This window comes from Astyanax mexicanus, chromosome 24, assembly GCF_023375975.1.
Source record: "Astyanax mexicanus isolate ESR-SI-001 chromosome 24, AstMex3_surface, whole genome shotgun sequence".
In the NCBI taxonomy this organism is placed as follows: Eukaryota; Metazoa; Chordata; class Actinopteri; order Characiformes; family Acestrorhamphidae; genus Astyanax; species Astyanax mexicanus.
Window position 1 is genome coordinate 17,517,545 of NC_064431.1, and position 23,482 is coordinate 17,541,026.

The window sequence follows — 23,482 nt, forward strand, 5'->3', positions numbered from 1 at the left end:
TACAATTTCATTCTCCTCATGTACCATATGTAATGTGAATGACAAAATCTCCTTGAATCCTTCTTAACTTTTCTGCAACTTAATTATGATGCAATTTAGTGACATTTTAATACGAAATTAAGCAGCAAAGCAATCCCAAGCAGCTAAAGACATACAAAAAATAACAAGAAAAAAAAGAGAACTGGGTTTTTATTCTTCGTCCCAACATTGTGCTCCCGTCTCTTTATTTATTTAAAATGTATATTATATTATACACCGATACATATAATATGCTACAGTTGGGTCAATATACTTTAAGCACTGATGATATCCTCCATTATGCTTAAAACGTATACAGTAACTATGATAAGACACTTGATATTTCTACTTTTTGTTCTTGTTATTGAAACTTTTACTGTGTGCACTTTCACTGAAGATGTTGAAAAACGTTCATATTTTTGTGATACTCTTTGTAAAAGATAAACTGTCTTTAGAAATTATTTTTTTAAATCATCATTGTGAATACATGTATTAAAACGGTCTGCCTAAGATATATCTGGTAATTACACCAACTTTACACCAAGAATTGCAGTAATTTATAATATTAAAAAATATATATAATTTAATATGATGAGGAGATAGAGCACCACCTACTGTACCCACCCAGAAAGAGCACGACAAAGTCTGCTCTTTCGGACTCTGGCTGCTGACACAAGCAGCACAAACCTGGGATTTGGACTGGCGATTCTTGGATCATAGAAACAGCACAATAGTGCTTATATCTGTTCAAATTAATAAAACTTCATTAGGTTTGAGAAACACTGATTCAAAGTAAAATGTTAAGAAGTATTGCTAATTAATAGTCCAACAGAAACTTGCCCCACTTGCATTGCACTTAAATTACACTTATATAAAAAAATATATATTATTCCTAACATAGTTCATATCATTAACTAAATTATTAAAAGGGCTCATAGCAATAATAAAGCATGAACAAGTCACGATGAAATGTTAAATACAATAAAATCTAATCTATTAATACTAAAAATAGGGTCACTTTCAAGGTCTGTGCCAAAATGCAGCCAGTCATGCCCACTCATGCAGAAAATAAACAAAAGCACAAAAAAAGTAGTACTTTCATGGGCCTTTTATTTTGAAATATCACCCCAAATTTTAGCGGGTACAAGGACACTAGTCGGCCGTACATCACCATGGCACACAGTGAATCCCTTATACCCACCACACTGCACGGCCATAACGACGAGGCTTAGGAGAGCTTTTCACGTCAGACTTGGTTCTGTTCGATAAGGCCGCCAACATTCGCCAGCAACTTGTCAAAGTTAAAGTCAGTCTTTTGTCTAAATATGCCTTCCTTTACAGAAAGAGTTTAAGACCACCATGAAACGGCAAAGTGAGAATGTACAAATGGACAACAGCTGAAACTTCGTAAACATTTCGATACTGATATATCGGCCCTTTTGCGAAGAACTCACAGACCCTTTTTAACCCCCTTTCCTTTCGCCCGAAGCTCCTCCCAGTTCACTGGGCCTTATTTGTGCCTTGTTAACCGTTTCATTGGCTCCACCCTCCCGGTCATCTTTGGAGGTCGACATCCAGGAGGTTCCACTTCCTTTACATTTTAAAAGCGCACTCCTTCAGCAGACCGTCAGGCAGGCTGTGTCAACAAGTGCATCATGTTTGGAAATCTGTCCTCGGTTGTGCTGTTTGGGGTTGTTTGTAAGTGCCAGCTTCTCGAGGCCACTCTAGTCCCAGGTTGGAAAGATACGAGCGAGTGGTAAACACTGAAACAAGGACACAGTTTGAGCTGATAACGGGGAGAGGTGCAGGTTAGATACCGATGGTTTGCAAGACTCTTCGCTCTGATTCATTTAGATGTCCAGAAAACATGCTGTAGCAGGGCTGCTGGGCAAACTGGGTCAGGAAATCCGTCAGATAAGCCTGGTTAAAAAAAAGAGGGAAAAAATACATTCATTTAAACAGCAGAATTTACAGTCCTACCATGATTATTATGTTGTCAATTTATCGGACAATATATGGACATGACCTTAATATATTTTTGCCGACCTCAGTGTGTTTTATATATGAAGAGTGGATGAAAGTAGCAGATGGCTTGGTAGGTAGTTTGCTGGATAAGCATCATTGCTGAACAGACACGTGATAAACAGCGCAGCAGCGTGAGCGGCCACAAGGCAAGACAAAATGTTTATCGTGGCCTAGGGCTGCAGCTATCGATTATTTTAGTAGTAGTACTGAAAAATCGACTCGATTAATCGAGTAATCGGATAAAACATTAAAAAAAGACATTTCATAAAATAAGAAATTTTACTTAGTAATAAATGACCAATTGGTTAAAATTTTCCATTCACAGCATACATTTGCACATTGCAAACACAAATGGAAATAAATAAAAACACAAAATAGACAAATACCAGAAGTAATAATTTAATTAATTTCTTGAACGTATTAAATATAGGGCATTAATCAATGACAAAGGCATAAACATTGGCTTCATGTTGTGCATCTTAGCTAAATGATAATACAGTAAGTTCACGGCCAGCTAACTTTAACATGTATTGATTTATAAACTCCACAGCGCTGTGTTCACTGATTACATAAAGCCTGTATTAAGTCTAGAACTTCTCTCCGTTGTAATAAACAAATCACACAACACATTAGTCCTAATAATATTCACTCCACAGCACTGTCGTTATGTTATTAAGGTACATAAACCTCCACCTCCTCCACTTCCTGCTTCCTGTGCGTGGGTGATCCGGTGCGTGGGTAATTTCACATTAAAACTCTGATCTAAATTCCGTGCTCTGCGTTTTAAAATTAATTTAACGATTCCTTGAGGAACAGAATATTTATCGATCAAATTTTTAAACCGAGTAACTCTAATTACTCGAGTAATCGTTTCACCCTTATTGTGACCTAATCCTGTGAATATTAAGGAGGCAACCTGAAAGCCGTTAATATATTAAAACAACACAATGAATAAATTACCTGAAGATCAATTTGATATATAGGATCCTTCAAGGCATCTGGGTCATCTTCATCATCATCCTCATAATAATCATCATCTGAAAGACATTGGTTAAAAAAAAAACAAAAAACAGTTATAAATAAGCATCCATTACAAAAAAGCATTAGCCATGTTGACTGATGCTGCTTGTGTTGCCATGTTTACAGTAAATGTGCACATTGCTTATCTTCATAAGAGATAATGGCGACAGTTGTTAAATACATGTAAATATATTTTCACTGTAATTATTCCTGCCTGTATTCCAGCTTTAGAGAGTTTTATTCAGCACCAGTATCACCTGAGCTGGTACAACTACTGGCAGTTAGGAGCTGGCAACTCCACAAGCATGTGGGCCGCATGGAAATATCACCAACTAGTGCAAGAATTGCGACTATTTGAGTCAGGCTGATTCAGCTCCAAAGTAGGACCCCAAACATCTTAGAGATCAAGTAAGTAGCTACAATGATTAAACTGTTAGCCTTAATTCTCATTTTAATAATTTTCTGAGAGACTTTTATGTTTTGTGTTGTATTGTATTGTATTTTATTGAGGTGATATGGCCAAGTAATTTATACCAGCCCTCAGATCAGAACAGATTCACTTGAATGACATTACACTGGTTTGTATAAACACTATAGCTTTAACATTCTTAGAATCTACTGTTTTGTATCATCAGATTTTCAGTCAAGTTATGCAATAGATATTTCACTAATTATCTCTTAATAATGAATTAATAATAATTAATTAATTAATCATCTCTTGCATCATTCAGCCCATAATCTGAATATTAGTGTACAGTTAACACACAGCAGAGCTTGCAAACAGCTCTAACCTGAAAAAAACACCAAATGGTACAGACCAGATTTAATTAGGAGCTTTTCTCTCATAGTACAAAAAAAAAGATCTGCTGTCCAGTCTCACCATATTTGTTAGAAGATATGAGCTCAGAAAGCAGCTGCCCTTCTAATCCTTCATCTTCGTCATCATCCTCCTCCTCGTCCTCTTGTTCCTCCCACATTCCTCCTGAATCTGAAATCAGTTTTTTCCTTAATTACTCTTTAGTTTAATCCAAACACTTAAACAGTGCTTTAAACAGAAAAGCAATTTTCAATCCCAGTCCCCTGACCGAAGTGTACCACAGACCCGGGAGAGAGAACTCCACTGGCGATTCTAGGGGCGGGGCCACAGGGGCACTGGCCCCAGCTAAAATCTGACTGGCCCCTAAAGTGCCCCTGTCCTGTCACATTTGTTCTTCCCACAAGAATAATCAGATTATAGGTAAAAGCAATTCTGTGTCCAAACACTAGAGACATTCCTAATGAGCCAAATAGGAATCTCAAGTGTGATTAAATCTTATATAACAAAGCTGTTTGAAATTACAGTATTTGTAAAAAAAAAAAAAAGGTTAAGAAAAAAAATGATGAATAAAATATTGGATTCCCTTACATGTAAAGTAAATATTGCATGCAAAATTGAAAAGAAGATTTTTATTGAGGTAATTTTGTGCAAAAAGTTTTACACAACAATATGAAAATCTGCAATAAAAATTGTAGAATATGTACATACAGAAGCAAAAAAAAAAAAATGAAGCAGATGCAAACAAGATTTAAGAAGCAGCTAAGATTTTAGCAGCAAAATCAAATAAATCCAAATAAAACAAAAAAAATAAAAGGAAAGAATGGAAAAATCCACTCGCAAATAATTTTTAAATAAGTGAAAAGAATAATAAAGAAACCAAGTATATTTAAAAGTCTATTTGATATATGAAGTCTGTTTGAACATACATTTTTTTTCTTTTGACTGCAGTTTTTCGTGTGTGTAAAAACTTTGGTACAAAATTGACTTTATAGATTATACTGTGTAAAAATGGTGTTACTGGTGAAATAATACTTGGCCCTTCTGTGACTATTGTGGCTCTTGATGGCCCCTAGATCTGCCACTGGATAAATCATACAAAAATCATTCATCCGTCTTAAAGCTGTCCCTTTAATTATAGTTTCTGGAGGAAGAAAAAGGTACATACCTTGACTCCAATCTGCAGGATTAGATCTGTTAGCATTAGCCTCCACTACAGACGAGAGCTCGTTCACTATAAGTTTAAAGATCTTCACAAGTAAAGGAATGTTGGTCCATCGTTCTGGGTCTGAAATGTTATTAAATATTAAGAGCATTAAAATCACAAAACATAAAGCCATTACAATAGTAACAACAGTATAATACTTGGAAATTACCTTAAAATTAAACTGTTACTGTGAACAGTCAAATTTTTCTTAACGAGTACAGCCTTTTAACATGAATGAGCTGAGCATGACAAGTTTATTAAAGGGGACATATTATACCTCATATTAATGCAGGTTATATTAGGACATATTACATATATTTATTTTCAAAACATGCACATAGACCTTCAGAGCCCTTAAAACATTCAGAATGTGCTGTTTTAAGGGCTCTGTTTAATTTTATGCAAATAAGCTGTTGCTGGCCACGCCCCACCCATCCCATGTTTACGAAAATGACAGAAAACAGAGGCGCTATCCAACTCTAGAACTCTGGAAAAAATTAAGAGACCACTTTAGTTTCTTAATCATTTTTTCTGATTTTGCCATTTTTGGTATATGTTTAAATAAAATCAACATTGTTGTTTTATTCTACATTTCTCCCAAATCCACCCCATTCACCCCCCCCATGAAAAATGGCTGTAATACCAAAAAAAAAAAAAAAAAAATAAGATCAATATGAACTTGTTTTCTTTGCATAAAGTTCAGAAATCAATATTTGGTGGAATAACCCTGGTTTTTAAATCACAGTTTTCTTGCATCTTGGCATATTCTTCTCCACTAGTCTTACACACTGCTTTTTCACAGAGCTGTAGGTTGTCTCTGAGTCAGACCCAAAAGGAGAAGCCACCTGCACAAACAGCTTCAAGATTGCAGCAAGCATTGAGGGGTGGGATTATTCTGATGTCAGAATGAGTGAATGAATAGCTCAAAAAAGCATTTAATCCCTGCCACCAAAATCTTTCAACTGATTCACAGAAGTTTAGTTTAGTGTTATTTGGCACTTGGGAGTGTTTATAGAGGTAGAGACCCAAGTAGAACTTTGCATAATATGTCTCCTTTAATGTTATATTTATATTCCAATGTCAGAAATGTTCTAATAATAAAAGTCAATTGCTCTTTAAAATTATGTAATAGAATTATTATATTATTGCTATATTAGTGGCATAAAATGGCTACACTTTTCGGGACAATTTACCATCCAACCAAAATTTGCTACATACACAATAACATCAACTAACAACAACTATTAACAAAAGCTGAAATGTAGTCTTACTTTTGGCCGATTTGGATCGTGTGCGAATACCTTCCTCTGCGTTAAAAATTTCTTCCCCTTTCACCACAATGTCCTGCAGGCGCTTGTCGTTGGCGTTGAGACCGTGCTGAAGGAGTTTACACAGAGCTATAGCACTGCAGGAGGAGAAATACAGTCAGAAAACATTGTTTTATTAATTATTCTTACTACAGAAATAAGAAATTAAGATAATCTGCACTCTCAGACACCCACCTGACTTTGCCTTCATACTGCCCATAGAAGAGATGCTGGCGGCTCATCCACTCAGTCATCACAAATTCCAGAGCGGGTTTTCCTGTGGGTCCCGGAAGGCTGGACAGAAATTCCAGCAGAGGGTCCAGCTGGGAGTGGACCAGGTGAGCGAACACCATGATCAGAGACTGCAGGGGAAGAGGGAGAACGTGAACACAGGAAGAAGTCGATATTCAATGGAAATGCAGAAGGTAAGCAACTCCATTTCAGCTGTAAAGAATGGTGCATGAAGCATTATGCAATCATCACTTTGTTTTGTATTAGAATTCTTCAAGAGAATATCAGACTACAGCAGACTACAAAAAATTAAGGACGCAATTAATAAGTGTTACATATTAAAAAAAAAAAAAAAAAAGCGTTACTGATTCCAAATTAATTGCTTGCATAAAAGCTTTAACATAGACAGGCCAAATATATACTAGGTAATACACTAATTATCTGGCAAACAGATAACATATAATAACCTGCTGTCATTGTGGAAGGACACGTGGCGGTAAGATATTTATTGAACTAATGTAAATGACTTATGAATAAAGGGTCCCATCAAATTTCATTAAGATATTTATTTAAGACTTTATTTATCATCAAGGTTACCGATGTGTGTTGGCTTTCTGCCATGTTTATTAATAAATACAGCAGAAACCCTGTTTTGTAATTATATTTTCTTCAAAATATCACAAAATTATCAAAATGCTATAACCCATCATGTTTTTTTTTTATTTAACCTTTCTTAAACTCAAAATTTAGCACTGCTAGTTTAGATCTTTTAGTCCATTACATACTACTGAAAAACGTCAGTTTAAGTGACAGACAAAACCCTTGTATGGGTCTAGATTTACAGACTGTTGTGATTAACTAAATCTGGTTAATTTTTTAATTAAGAGGGCACTTTCCTTTTCACACAAGGTCCTTTAGTGAAATTTCTATTAATTTAGATTTAAGCAATAATACATGAGGGAGTGCTATAACGTGTAATATTAGCACAACTGTGCTGATCTGCGGCTGATGTTACACATTATAGCACGAACCTTGAGTGTATTATTGCCATTATACCACGGTTCCATTATCGCTGTTTATTAAAAGATTAAAAAGTTAAAGAGGATGAGAAAATATGATCTGTTTGATTCTAAAAACTTCGTGAGTTAAAACAGTTTCATTGCTGCTCTGTTTGTAGCTGCGCTGTTTGGTTTGTAAGCGCTGCATCGTTGCTAGGTTACCCGTATGTCGCAGAGTAACACACGGAGAGCTTCGGCTACAGTGCATAACCGGCTGATAATGGCACTCACAGAGCGCTTCTCAGCCAATCACATTGCAGGGTCGGAACTGTGGTATAATTTTATTATACCACAATAAAACGCTCATTTGAAATTTGAATTTTGTCTTCAGTGAGGCTGTCTGAGTCTTTTATTATTACAACCCCTGGCAAAAAGTATGGAATCACCAGTCTTGGATGAGCACTCCTTCAGACATTTCATTCTGTAAAACAAACTCTGATCAAAAACATGATACAATAATAAGGTCATTCCAAAGTGCAACTTGTTGGCTTTCAGGAACACTCAAAGAAATGAAGAAAAAACTTGTGGAAGTCAGTGAATGTTACTTTTATTGACCAACCACAGGGAAAAAAATATGGAATCACTCAATTCTGAGGAAAAAAGTATGGAATCATGAAAAACAGATAAACAAAAGATGATTCAAAATACATCACTAGTATTTAGTTGCACCACCTTTGGCTTTTATAACGGCTTTCAGTCTCTGAGGCATGGACTTGATGAGTGACAAACAGTATTCTGCATCAATTTGGTGCCAACTCTCTTTGATAGCAGTTGCCAGATCAGCTTTGCAGGTCGGAGCCTTCTTGTGGACCATTTTTTTCAATTTCCACCACAGGTTTTCAATTGGGTTGAGATCTGGACTATTTGCAGGCCATGACATTGACTGAATGTGTCTTTCTCCAAGGAATGCCTTCACTGTTTTTGGCCTATGGCACGATGCATTGTCATCTTGGAAAATTATTTCATTATCTCCAAACATCTGTTCAATTGAAGGGATGAGAAAACTGTCCAAAATGTCAATGTAAACTTGTGCATTGATAGAAGAATTAACCACAGTCATCTCCCCAGTGCCTTTGCCTGACATGCAGCCCCATATCATCAAGGACTGTGGAAATTTGGTTGTTTTCTTCAGGCAGGCCTCTTCATAAATCTCACTGGAACGGCACCAAACAAAAGTTCCAGCATCATCACCTTGTCCAATGCAGATTCTTGACTCATCACTGAAGATAACTTTCATCCAGTCATCCACAGTCCATGATTGCCTCTCCTTAGCCCACTGCAGTCTTGTTCTTTTATGTTTAGGTGACAATGATGGTTTTCTTTTAGCTTTCCTGTATTGAAATCCCATTTCCTTTAGGCGATTTCTTACGGTTCAGTCACATACATTGGCTCCAGCTTCTTCCCATTTATCTGTTTAGTTGTACTTTTTCGGTTTTCAAGACAAATGGCCTTAAGTTGCTTGTCTTGACGCTTTGATGTCTTTCTCGGTCTACCAGTACGCTTGGCTTTAACAACCATTCCATGCTGTTTGTATTTGGTCCATATCTTGGATACAGCTGACTGTGAACAGCCCACATCTTTAGCAACCATGCGTGAAGAGTTACCTTCTTCAAGAAGTTTCACAATCCTCTCTTTTGTTTCAAGAGACATTTCTCTTGTTGGAGCCATGGTTCTTGCCACTCTAATTCGTCCAGCAGCCCTCCAAGGTGTCATGACTGCAGGTGTTTTTAACTGCAGACTAACGAGCAGATCTAATCTGAGGCAGGTGTCCATTTAGGAAAAGGAAATTGACTGGGTGTGTCCTTATTTTTTACCTTCAATTTGAGTGATTCCATACTTTTTTCCTCAGAATTGAGTGATTCCATATTTTTTTCCCTGTGGTTGGTCAATAAAAGTAACATTCACTGACTTCCACAATGTTTTTCTTCATTTCTTTGAGTGTTCCTGAAAGCCAACAAGTTGCACTTTGGAATGACCTTATTATTGTATCATGTTTTTGATCAGAGTTTGTTTTACAGAATGAAATGTCTGAAGGAGTGCTCATCCAAGACTGGTGATTCCATACTTTTTGCCAGGGGTTGTATTTGTCTCTTTTCTTAAAGATCTGATACAGGGAAGTGTGACAAATATGCCAAAATCAAAAACATCAGACACTGGAACTGGGTCAGGCTGATTCGATCAGTTAGAATATGCCTGGATTAGAGACGCCTCCTCTCTACTCTATAAAAGATGATGATCAGGGCCTACCTGCATGACGCTCAGGGTCTCAGCCTGCTGCATCTTGCTGAGGATGGCACGCAGTACTTGGTCCAGCTGCTCTCCCAGCTGTGTGCCAGCACGGGCGATCAGGGTGGAAACCAGACGGCCCACAAAGGCTGCGGTGAACTCTGAGGTACGGGGGTCCAGGAGCTGACTGACCACCTGCATGACGTACCAGAGGCCGCTGTGCCCCTGCTCGTCCTGCCACTGACCCACCTGTTCTAGAGCCACCGAGACGTAGGCCCGCAAGCACTCACCTCCGTTCTGCAAAAGAGAAAAAGGAATAGTCTGGATGCAGGATGTGTCAAAACACTGTTTATCATTGTGTAATCACCATTTAGGGACATAAGAACCAATACTTCTGTACTTAGTCGATACCAATATTCTAAAATTGTGACAGTACCCTATTTTATGGACTATAAGGCACAACAGATTATAAGGGGCACCATCAATGAACGTCTATTTTCGGGTTTATTTTCTTACATAAGGCGCACTGGATCATAAGGCGCATTAAGTGACAGTGTCGCTATGTTTACCTTCTAATTTAGCATGTCTTGCCACTGGGGGAAATGTCTAAGTAAAAAAAAAAAAAAATGTTTGTTTCCAAAATGTCTCTACTACACTAGTTTTGTGTTACATTATCCAGCTATTGTTAGCAACCTTACTGAATCTACGTGATTACTTGTTCAGCAGAAAAATTGCTCCTTTGCTCATTTTCATGGCTGTCTATACCTGGCAACCTTGTGGACTGTAGAAATGGGGCTAGGGGAATGGTGGTGCGCAGATTCGGAGGCAACAACCCACACACAGTACTGTGACGTACTGCAAAGTTCTAGTAAGAAAATACTGTCTGAAGCTTTGCTGACAAGGGTGGCCAATGCTTAAATTTAGCATGTTTCCTTAATATCGGTTCTTTACATGTTATGAGTAACTACAGACAATAAAATAATTAATAGTCCTTGGTTAAATTAAGCTATCCAACATTAGCTAATTTAATCTACTTCTCCTTGTCTTCCTCCTGTATTCACCATTTCTAATTGCAAGTCCTCTACAGATTTTTGTAACTACAATTTCATGACCTTTCCTAAAAAATGCACAGTTAACATATTTTTTGTAGTAGTGAAGCACCTAAGATCAATATTACTATCTTGAAAAAAAACCTTCAGCCCTTTACCTGCATGGTGGTGTTGTCGTCTGTATGAAGGGTGCACTGCGCCACAGCAGGAAAAGCCTGGCACACGAGCATCTCTGACAGCGGGGGTTTAGTGTTGCGGACCACCGTCGTCAGGATATCAATAGCTGTCTGTTTAGAGCAGAAATTAATTAACTAATTAATGAAATATTAATTTTATAAATAAAAAAAACAAATTATGATCAGAAAAGATTGTAATACAGAAGCCAAAAAGTAGCTACTTACAGCACACAGGCCCGAGGGTATCTTATCCGGCGGCGCCTGCATGATGCTGACCAGCGTAGGGATGAGCCGCATCTGCATCGGGCCTTGGCATGCCTCGATCTGTGCCAGCTCCTTAAAGATGTCCTGGGCTAAGGATGCCACAACAGGATCTGAGGAGATAAAGAAAGAGAAATGCCAATTACTGTAAGAAATTCAGTAAATGCTTGAACTTTTTTTTTTTTTTTTTAACTGAACAATACAAAACTGAACAATAAAAAAAATAAATAAAATGAATAAATATATAAACCACAGACCGTACCATTGCTGTACTTGAGGAAGATGGCGATGGTGAGCGGGCAGATCTTGTTCTCGGCGCTGGTGGTAAACGCTGGGTCCACAGTACACACAATACACAGAGTCTCCATGACTAACGTGAGGACCTCTGAACTAAACTGGGCAGCCAGCTGAACCAGACCCTCAAGGACGCTGGGCAGGTAGGGCTGCAGGACGTGGGTGCTCTCCGACAGCTTCAGCTGATCACAGTACCTGGTGGAAACCACATTTTTTAATGTGAAATAAGAAATGCTGGAGCCCTCATTCATTTATCGTACAACTTATGAACAGGTCCCCAAATTTATTTGGGTGACCTCAATATTGTCTACAATGTTTACTTAGCAAGAAGAGCCCAATAATGCAAATATTATATAAATACACAAAATATGTTGAGTTTGTGTAAAAAGAAATAAAAGAATTTCAGTTGAAAATTAAACTTTTTGCAGGTTTTCATTCATTTTGGCATTTTTGACATCGCTGAATAAATGACATTACCTTAATATATTTTGTCTTGCTTTTCAAAGAAAATAATTAATTAAGCACTGAATACTTTTGACATCTTGACAGACACACAAACTAAGCACAATATTGTTGATTAAATATTATGTCCTTTCTTGACATTTTGGCTGAACAATTTGGGTTTTATACAGTGTTTTTTTTTTTATTTTGATTTTAAGAATTTGCAATTCCAAATCCTAATCCGATGAAAGACACAAAAAAACAAAAAAAAAAAAAAAACATTCAAATTGTTAAGGTTCTTATTTTTTTTAATATTATTGAAACAGTATCAAAACATACAATTTAAACACAAAAACTGTGTGTGTGAAAGGCTTATATTGTACTAGTCAGCGCTTCTTAATGGATAATTGCTTACTAAACATATTAACAAAAAATAAATATTTGAGGCAATTTTTTTTATTTACTAGAAGGTTCGACAGGTTTACTTGATAAGCATTTATGCTAGCATACTCGATAACAGACGATACGGACAGAAAATAAGGTCAAAGAAGCTTCAGTTCAGTAAAAAGAAATCAGTAAAACCCCACAAGATGCAAAATAAAAGCCACCTCACCCCCAGATTGCTCGCACTGCGGAGATCCGCACTGACGGCGGCTGGCTGTCGTGAAGGCCGCTCACCGTCGCCTGCAGGAACTGCTGGATGAGTTCTGGAGACATGGCTGCAGTAAAGCGGCTCGCAGCCCACAGTGCCCGGCCCAGCAGGAACGGAGAGGCCGCTGAGGAGCACACAGCACCATTCAACAGATTAAAACACCATCAGGACAGTGTTTTCATTTCCCACTGCAGTGTTTAGACTCAGAGCCGTATAATAAACAGTTCAGCACTCAACAGTTTACAGAGTTTCATTAAAAAGAGACTTACAGGCCAGGTTGAGGTCAGCAAGAATGACGTTGGCGAGGAAGCCGTGCATGTCGAACTGAATGCGGCCATTCTTTACATTCTCGGTGATGATGGTCTTGACGGAGCCCAGAGCAAGCATGCAGGCTTCGTGGATTTTCCACCTGCACACACAAATGAAAAAAAATCCAATTGTTTAATTCTAATTTAATTATTATCAATTAAAAAAATAAAAATAAAATACAAGCGCACACTTCCAGTAGCTGCAAAGAACTTAACTGTAGTTTAACAGTCTGCTGTGGACGTTGTTCTAAAAGCCATCTAAATCTATTTAAAACTTTATAAATCTCTTTAAAATCCCTATTTGCCTTCTATCCACCAGCACCACACACTCCACCACCACCAGCACCACACACACAGTATGGTACTATCTGTACATCTCTTTAAACCCTCACCTTCCCCTTTTAATCCACACAGGCTCAGTAACTCCACAACACAGGGCGTAATTCATTACTAAATAAATAAAATAATAAATACAATCCTGTGCCAAATTAGTAGTAAGTACAAATGCTAATCTACAAGCCATAGGTTTGTCTGTCACATGCATATTTACATTACATACAGTGTTCTTGTATTTAAATATTGATATTAAATAATGATAAAAAAAATAGAAAAATGTAAATATAGGGTTAATTCTTTGTGTAAAAACTAATATATTTAATAATGGTAGGTTGTGTTTTCCTTAAACAATCACAACATTAGTTCTCTAAAATATTTAAATTTCTAAACAATATCTAGACAAATATTTAAAATATGTTAAATAAATTAAAATAATAAATGCACTTCCTGTTTATCTGATTATTAATTGATTAGTCTTTTTTTTTATTAGTCTATCATCAAAATAATCATTAGTTGCAGTGTTACAATAGAGAAACCTACAAGAGAGGCCTAATCGTATTACTCCTTCCTAATTAGCTTTATTAATAATACTGTACTGTACAGTATTGTTCTTTAAAAGACTAATGCAAATTAACTGGTTACCTTCAGCAGCTCTGGTCTCAGTCTGAACCTACCAGTGCTCGTTTCCAGCGTTCTTGGCCTGCTCTGCCTCCTGCAGGTGTCTCGTTGCCGCTGCTGCTAAAGCTGCCGCGCTCTCGTTCTGGAACTCTGCTGCAACAACCTGAAGATAAAAAAGTTCCAGGCAAAACCAGTAAGATGGGGGTAGTGAATGTGAAGAGTTGGTGCAAACAAATCCACAGCTTAAATCAATGACTTCCAAATAAATTATTAAAACTAAGAGCTCTATTAATACAGGAAATATTATTTTTACAGTTACCAGTTTTCCCTTAATATGATCTTGAATATTTTTACCAGTAATAAATCCTGAGCAGATATTCGGACAGAATAAGAGAAGGTGTCATCATCTTCATCCTCCACAAACTGCTGAGGATTGGCAGTCCAAACTTTAATCTACATAGAAAGATAAAAAATGTACCAAGATAAAATAACCCTGTTTCAATCTCACAGCAGGACCAGGACAAAACTGACAGAAAAATATATATTTATATATTTTTCTAATTACAACACAATACATAATACAAGAAAATTTAACAAAGAAAATAGAAAATATGAGCTTAAAATAACAGAGTTAAAAAAACTATAACATTTGAAAGAACAGAATAAACAGTACATAACAATTATACTACACATGGGCGGACTATGTAATTAAATATATAAAATTACTATGTAATAGTGCTGGGCGGTATGGCCAAAAATGTAAATCACTATTTTTTTTTCTTTTCTTCTTTTTTTCTTAAGATTCTGATGGTTTTATGGTACATCACTGTATTTATTTTATTTATTTATTAGTTTATAGCTTTTATATAGGTTTATGAGTTACTCCACTATTAGGAGTACATATAATATAAAACACTAAGGCTTTATATGAAGGCTTTGATTAGTATAGTTTTTTTCTCACAAAATTACACAATATATGAAGAAATCAGACTTTATTAGCACAAAAATAGCTGAATAATATAAACAATAGACCTTAAAAAGAGATACGCCAAAAACCTTTCCTTCAAAACACTGTTTCCTTTTATATACTAAATATTTTAAATTGTTTCATAAACACTACAAATGGTCATAAAATACTTAATGTTTAAGGATTTAAAAAATATATTTCTTAAATGTTCTATTGCACAAGTTACACAAGTTTAATATCAATTTGCAATATATTATTATTGAAGCCATTAGAGGCATTACAGTTTTAACATCAGCCACTCATTCCTTTTTTCTACAGTTAACAAATCAATTCAGTTCAGTGTGCATTAAAATTATCCTTTAAGCTACACTATTTATATATTAAAAATGGTTATATTTACTTTCTATTTTACTCAGATAAAATCATTCATACAGTGAGAAACAGCAACAGGAGCTCCTCAGATAAAGTGCTGTTCTCATTTCTCTCCAGGCAGGACTGAGTGAGATAAGCGTTTGACTCCACAGGGCTGGCCTACTGTGACTCTGGTGTGTTAGCTTGTAATGCTAACTGGTTATGCTAGCGAGCTGCATGTGCTTCGGATGAAGCGGTATACCGCCCAGCACTACTATGTAAACGATGTAACAGAAGGTGTAGATGTGAAGATTAGCTGTACCTGATCCTCTGTGATCTGCATGTAGAGGATGATGTAGTAGATGAGCTCCGGGAGAGCTTTCTTAACCGTGCTCTTAAATTTATTATTATCCAGCAGTGTGTGGACGAACTCAAAAATACTGAAGACCAGGTTCTCAAAGCCTAGAACCTCCCCTGCACAGAAAACCAGGAAAACACTAAGTGAACACAGCTTCATACTTAACGATCTAAACTTCAGTACTTTAGCTAAAGACTGTATTACATACCATCAGAGTCGACAGGATCATCCACTTCCTCTGTGTAGTTTACCTCTGTTCTTACATAAGTGAACACATGGTTAAGGAACATTTCTGTAAATACTGGGCTTCAATGAGGAGAACGACCACTTAACACAGACAGAATCACAGAGGGCTGTTCATTTGGATTTGTTCCATTATTATCTTTACATATAAAACGCAGTTTTATTAAAACAAATCACAGCTAAAATATACATGTGAATTATAAACACAGCCATTAAAAAAAAATAAAAACATACATATGAAGGATATAAGGAAGCACTTTCTGTTAGTGTATTCCACACAATGGGAAGAATCTGCTGCATGGAGGACACCATGGATTTGGGAAAGTTCTTCACAAGGGCGGTCACAGCCTGTTAAAAAAATATATATACAATTAATAGTGAAATAATAATATTACAAAAGCAATCAATGTTTGATATTTCAGTTTTTATTCTTCAATTGCCCTCTTTTAAAAAGCAAAACTTAGCAGCACTTGTTATTCTTGTTTTTTTTTTTTTTTTACACAAAGTATAATTTACAGATTCTCGGTGGGCCAAGGATCTTATTAGTTTTAATCAGGACTGACCACAATATACTCTATCAGCTTTAAGGCTCTACTGATATTAAAAAAACTGTTTAAAAACACCCCTTACCTTGAGGACCTCCATCTTAATGCCACTGTCTGAAGTGGGTCCATCAGGCATCTGCAGGGCCTGCACAAACGCCTCAGTGAACTGCTGCACTACAGGAAAGATAAGAGCTTTGGCAGCACCCTAAAAAATAAATAAATAATAATAATAAAAGATGTTATATTTAGTGCACAAATCAAATCACTACAGACATTATTGTGTTGACCCTTCTGTTTTGATCCTCACCTTTTCAAATACTTCAATAGCACAGATAAGGTTGGCACAGGTAGTAAAGATCTCCACGGCTCTGGAACGTGTTCGAATGCTGTAGATCTGTAATAAAACAGGAAATTTGCGCATTTCTGCATTACAGATTTTTTCCATTATATCATTTATAAAGCAAGCATTTTTTAATTGAGTTGGTTTGTAGATTATCGCTACTGAGGGGGATCACAAAAAGGGGATCTCTAAAAGAGGTTTAATACCAATGTAGCATTTACCTCTGCCATGGTGAAGATTTTATACATCTCTGGTAAAATAACAGGCGCCACCAGTGGCATCTGTGTGTCCGTCACTTCTCGGGTAAACTCTATGGAAAAACATTTTTAGAATAAATTAACATTTCTACTTCACACCGTGATACATTTAAAATACTAGTGCATGTCAAAAAATTAGATCATTAAAAAGTTACTTTATTTCCGTAATTCAAAATTCGAAACTCATTTTTTCAGATGTATTACAGTGTGATCTATTTTAAGCATTAATTTTTTTATTGTCGATTATGGTTTACAGACCAAAAAAAAATTTTTTTTTTATATTATATAAGAACAATTGGTACTTTTGGCAGTGTGGGAAATGTGCCAAGTCGTGCTGGAAAATTAAATCCACATCTCCAAGTTGTCAGCAGAGGGAAGCATGAAGTGCTGTGAGATTTTCCACGAAAACACTGATCCAAACCATCACTGATCATCAGTAAATTTTACATTACATTTAGAAATCAAGGGAGCAGAGTCTGGAGGAAGAGTGGAGAGATACACAGTCCAAACTGCTTGAGGTATAGTGTGAAGTTTCCACAGTCAGTGATGGTTTGGAGAGACATGTCATCTGCTGGTGTTTATCCACTGTGTCTCATCAATCAAGACTGGGAGGAATCAGTACCTGTGAGGACTCTCATGGCACCATGCACAGCATTGATATCCCCACTGACAAGCATGTCCATAAGGAGAGTGAAGAGCTGAGGCCACGCCTCCGGCCAGTCCCAGTGAGCAATGGCTGACACAGCATAGGCAACACTGGAGCGCACCTTACTGATAGCTTCCCGCAAGCCGCCCGGCAGGAGCTCACGTATCGCTGCCTTGGCCTGTAAAATAAAAAAAAAAGGAGGGGGAAGAAAAAAAGATTAAACAATGCCAGTATTGTCTCTTTCACTTTAATTAGTACAGCAGTAACAATTAAGGTGGAACAGACAAAAAAAAAAAAAACCCACACAACAGTATCTTCACCATCTATATGTGTATACACTGGCCTAAACCACAACTTACCCTTTCAGTGGTTTCTGGTGGTCTGAACTTCTCTGACTGTGCGCACCAGTGGGTCTCAACATACTGCTTCAGAATGACGGAGGCAAGCTGCAGTTGATAAAAGAGGACATAAAGAGGGGAAATCAGTCTAAAGGCCATTTTTGAAAGCCAAAAAAATGAACTTTTCAAATTTGTGAAGGATTCATGTCTACTTAAGGTCTTGCAAAAGTATTCATATCCCTTGTCCTTTCACATTCTGTCACCTTACAACCACATTTTATTAAGATTTTACATGATATACCAACACAATTTAGCATTTAATTGTGAAGTGGGACGATAATAATCATACAGGGTTTCCCACAATATTAATCAAATGAAAATCTTAAAAAGTATAGCCACCTTTCAGTTCAATTACAGCTGCATATCTTTTGGGGTTTGTCTCTACCAGCTTTGCACAACTAGAGACTGAGATTTTTGTCCATTCTTTTTTGCAAAGTAGCTTAAGCTCCGACAGGTTGGATAAAGAGCGTCTGTGAACAGAAGTTTTCATTGCTTGGCACAGATGCTAAATGGAACTTAGGTCAGTTCCACTGTAGCTTTGGCTTGGTGAATCTCCTTTCCAGTTTCAAGTCTTTTGCAGCATCAGAATTGCCCTGCAATTAGCTCAATTTTGCTTCCCATTAACTCTGATCAGCTTTTCTTTCCCTGCCGAAGAAAAGCACCCCACAGCATGGATCTGCCACCACCATGTTTCACAGTGGGAATGGTGTTTTTTTTTTTTTGAGTAGATGGCCATGTCTTGGTAGGTTTGCAGTTGTAGAATCATTTTTTTCATTTTGGCTGATGGATTGAACAGTGCACCTTGGGATGCTCAAAGTTTTGTTTTGATGCATTTTAATAATCTAACCCTTTTATAAACTTCCACAATGTTATCCCTGACCTGTCTGGTGAGTTCCTTGGTCTTCATGATGTTGTTTGTTTACTAGTGCTCTCTAACAAACCACTGAGGCTTTCACAGAACAGGTGTATTTATACTGACAGTAATTTACACATAACTGGACTCTTAATGAATTAAGTGACTTCTGTAAGCAACTGACTGCCCTGGATTATATTTATGGATTTCAGAGTACAGGGGTCTAATTTAGTGTTTTGTTTAAGGGTCTCTCACCTGCCGTATAGCGAGCGCTCCCTGGGGGTCAACAGTGAGTTCAGCAAGGTGCACACCAAACTCTGTCAGGGATACAGAAAGCAAACGTAATTATTATTATTTCATTATTTACTCCTTAAAACATGACTTAATTTGAACTCAATTGTTTCACTCCTCATTTTACGCAAACAAAAAATATTTTAAATGACTAATAAATAAAAAGAACTCTCTGGTTGGGAAAGCAGCATGTGTAACGTATGTTCAGAGCTAATGAATCAGAGGTGCCATGCCTCTCTGTGGCAGGATTTAGATCAAAGGGACACTGGAGGCCAGGACACAATGCTACTGCTGACACCCGGCATGTATATGACTACCTCAGACAGGGGCAGAGGCCTGGTGGGACTCACTGTAGCAAATCCCACTGCCTGCAAAAATCGGCCTTACTCACATCCTCACATGTGCCTCATATCACTGTACACACCAATCACTGATTTGCTGATTTGCAAACACATTTATTTACCTTTACTCAAAACTGGAAATGGGTTATTAGTTTAATAAAGTATACTGGTGAACCCTAAAGAAGAATCATGCAACTTTAAATCCTGTTTCTACAGACCTCAAATTACACCCTTTAACACAATACATCCCAAAAGGGACAATACCTAGCATCCATACACAGCATGACCTCAGTAAATAATCTAGTCTAGGGCTGCGCAATATATTGATTAAGCATCAACATTACAATATGTCTGCATCCACATCTGTGACATCAGTATCAAATCATTTAGAGATAGTTTGGTTATAGCAGGGTGTTTTGTTTGGATATGAAAATAGATTTTTTTTTGAGAACGAGTAATGCACTCTGTGTGGTCAAGATTGGAGTAAAAAAAAACGTTAATAGGCGCAACCTACTTCTTGCTAGTTGATGCATCTGAACTGAAAAGTGATTTAGTAACAAATTAATTTCCCTAGCAAACACTGTACATCTCTAGAATATTATATTATTATACAAAAAATATAAAGTGTTTCTCTAGTACCCTAGTAATAATCTGTCCACTGTGAAGGAAGAAGTGTCAACATTATTTTTTTTACAAATATTTTATTACCTTACTTAAGCAGACATGTTAGTTAAGTATATTTTTATTTTATACAGTTCTGGGAAGAATTATGGGATCAGTTTCTCTGATATTGCTATTTATAGCTATATTTTAAAAGTAAAATGAACATGGTTGTTTTATTCTTTAAACTCTGGACAAAATTTCTTCCAAATTCTAAATAAAAATATTGTCATTTGGAGCATTTATTTGCAGAAAATGGGAAAGACAGTCCGTGGCGGAGGCTCAAGAGAACTTGAGTAAAACATCCCAACTGAGCTTCTTTAATACATTTACATTGAACTAAAATGCATTCATTTTCAATTGCCTTAATTGCAGCTGAAACAGGGAGCCTGGTGAATCCCACATTTGTCAACATAAACATTATAGTTAAACATTATAGTAATTATGGTTTTAGAAAAATGTTATTTAGGGAGTTGGGTGGTACTGTACTATATGGTTCTGTGGTTCGGCCTAAGCTTCTGTCCTTAATGGCATTTTGCCCCTTACTTTTATACTTTAAGTAGTTTTGAAAACAGTACTTTTACACTTTTACTGGATGAAAAAAGCTTGACTTGATACTTTAACTTCTATAGAAGTATTTTAAACCCTACGACCTATACTATAAATGGGAACACTTTTCACACTTTTGGCAGCTATCAGGACATCAGACCAGAAATATTTACACACCTGTCCACCAGCATCTTCATTCATAGCAAGCTTTTCATAGTAACGTTCCTTAATTCATTCTTACCCTGTCCCAATAAGCAACAAAACAGTATTGGCTAAGTAAACATAGATAAAGACTAAACAAGACCATAGAGAAGCTACGTTAGTGGAGGTCAGGCGTATAAAAAAGCTGAATATATAGTTTGGACCAGCAGGATGAGGACCAGCAGGATGTCCCAAGGCGGGAAGAATTCATGATGCTTTATCCGGCTAGATAGCTAGCTAGCCAAATTACTAAATAATAAAATAAATAGATATTAAGATCCATTGACAGACGTCATTATACTTAGATATTAGTTATTCGAAAAGATTCAATAATTAATCTACAAAAGTAAACATTTTAGCCAAGTGACTAACTGTAACAGCAGCCTCTCTTCTCAGCTGATGGCAGAAAGCTAGGTAGCTACGCTAAGCAAGTTATGACAAAAATAGCTAGTTTAAATTTGTCACACAAACCCAAGCAAACCACAGTCTTTCTAAACACTATTTAACATAATTATTTTGAATATTATTTATTATTCCAGTAGTTGTTTAATGTGGCAGATAGCGTTACCAAAGTTTTTCCTCACACTCATAACTATAACCCTATATGCACATGTCTCGCCCCTCAGGAGAAGTTAACCACACAGGCTAGCTAACTGCTAACCGCTAGCTAATTTTACAGCGCGGCTAGCCACTAGCTTAGCTAACAGCTAAAGCATCTAGCTAGGCTACCCGTCTAGCTAGCTAGGTTTGCAAACACATGTCCCCTTAAAGACAGCATCTTATAGAAGTTAATAAGATAAAATAATGGCTGGAAAATGTCTGAAAATAAGGATTATGAATTTATTTTTAAAACAAGCTGTGATTCTTCACACAGGCCACTCTCTAAAGCTAACCAGACTATGTTAGCTAGTTAGCTACGAGAATCCAGAAATTCAGAAATTGAAACTCCGCGCCAGGTTTTTGCTCTTTCCGTCTGGTCAGCGCTGCTGCAGGCGAACGACACACAGAGCTGCCCGGGCTGTCGGAGCAAAATCCCGGCTCGGATTTCAATGTTCTGGATCCGGACTCTCCACATCTCCGCATCTCTCACCTTCCGTCACTTCCAGCACTTTAATCTGCTCCTCCGCAGCGGCGCGCACTTCTTGAACCGGCGACAGAATGGCTGTCAGGGTCTCTATTAGCGCCACTTTCAGTCCCTGCTGAACCGGACCCGAGGCTGAACCGGCGCCCGGTGCTGAAGCGCTCATACCCGCCATTTCCCCAGCAGTTTCCGCAAAGCTGTGGGAGCACTGGTGTGCTGCACTGGAGCAGAGAGGAGCCCAGCGCGCCAAAGCAGCCCAGAGGAGGAGCTCTGATCTACTGCTGCCATTCTCCCTCCCCAGCCTTTACCGTCCAAACCTTTCAGCACCATCTTCAGGAACGGAGGGACAACAACCACCGGGGCTGCACGATTTTTTTAGGGACAACAAAAAAAAATCTTATCTTATCTTAGCGCAGATTTACTTTTACTGCACTTCACATGTCAGACCTCTAACTCTTCTCTTCAGTGCTCAAACTGAGACTTCCAATGTCCAATGTTAAACTGAGCTAAAGGCGTTGCCATATGGGTCAGCCAGACCTTTTCCTGTACCAGTTTTCTACAGTTTCCAGTAGTCTTTGGAATGTGTAGGCTTAATCTGTAATTTAATCATATATTATTATTTCTTTCCTTAAACTGCTAACCTTTGCACCATTTTAGCTATTCACCGGACCTAAAGAGCTTTTTTTTTTTTTAAAGGAGTGTTCTAATACTTTTGACTTTTTTTTTTTACATGCAGCGCATGTGTATTATTAGTCAATTAAAATATAATTGAGTTACTTTATTTCAGTAATTTTGTTACAAATGTGACACTCAGAGTGATATGTTTTAAATGTTTATTTAATTTTATTGTAGATAATGATGGCGTGCAGCCAATTAAAACCCACAAATCAGTGTCTCAGACAATATTATATAAGGCCAATTGATACGTTTGGCAATGTGGGCAGTGTGCCAAGTCCTGCTGGAAAATGAAATCTGCATCGAAGGGAAGCATGAAGTGCAGCAAGATTTTCCAGGGAAACCACTGCACTGACTTTGGACTTGATATAACAAGGTCAACCAACACCAGGGACTCTCCAAACCATTTCCGAGACACTGATTTTTAGGGTTTTGAATCCTACAATGTTCTGCTTTTTTATCTTTCTATCCACTGGATGTCTTTTAAACTGTGTCCTAAGGCTTAATGTATGTATCTTGTCTTTTTCAATAACCTTATTTTTCATTACAATGACTGGGTTACTCGACTTTTGCAACTGAAGCACTCGCCAAGAGGCCACCATACTCGCGCCTAACAATTGTCGCATCCCTGGAGAAACACTATCCATAGGTAGTCTCTAAGAGACTTTATATAGGACCATGGGGT

General features: G+C 37.2%; 1 protein-coding gene across 1 annotated transcript; it reads right to left on the reverse strand.

The window, feature by feature from the left end:
• Nucleotides 1–1,111: 1,111 nt before the first annotated feature.
• ipo9 (importin 9) lies at nucleotides 1,112–22,412 on the reverse strand. Its single transcript, XM_007248415.4, has 24 exons — nucleotides 22,132–22,412; nucleotides 19,255–19,316; nucleotides 18,108–18,194; nucleotides 17,725–17,926; nucleotides 17,067–17,155; nucleotides 16,813–16,899; nucleotides 16,591–16,710; nucleotides 16,208–16,308; nucleotides 15,926–15,984; nucleotides 15,682–15,833; nucleotides 14,396–14,494; nucleotides 14,098–14,204; nucleotides 13,049–13,188; nucleotides 12,741–12,903; nucleotides 11,655–11,881; nucleotides 11,357–11,505; nucleotides 11,114–11,242; nucleotides 9,928–10,203; nucleotides 6,587–6,753; nucleotides 6,356–6,489; nucleotides 5,046–5,165; nucleotides 3,944–4,051; nucleotides 3,004–3,080; nucleotides 1,112–1,938 (listed from the first exon to the last, which is right to left on the reverse strand). The coding sequence occupies exons 1-24, from the start codon at nucleotides 22,295–22,297 to the stop codon at nucleotides 1,828–1,830; spliced, it is 3,132 nt and encodes a 1,043-aa protein (XP_007248477.3). The 5' UTR covers nucleotides 22,298–22,412; the 3' UTR covers nucleotides 1,112–1,827.
• Nucleotides 22,413–23,482: the final 1,070 nt, after the last annotated feature.

Bases quoted from the DNA above. Each gene is read 5' to 3' on its own strand.
- ipo9 (XM_007248415.4), bottom strand. From the start codon at position 22,297: ATGGCGGGTATGAGCGCTTCAGCACCGGGCGCCGGTTCAGCCTCGGGT. The intron at 11,243-11,356 runs GTAAGTAGCTAC...TGCTCTAAACAG, and splicing joins TACCCTCGGGCCTGTGTGCT to ACAGCTATTGATATCCTGAC. The intron at 4,052-5,045 runs GTATGTACCTTT...AACTGATTTCAG, and splicing joins TCCTGCAGATTGGAGTCAAG to ATTCAGGAGGAATGTGGGAG.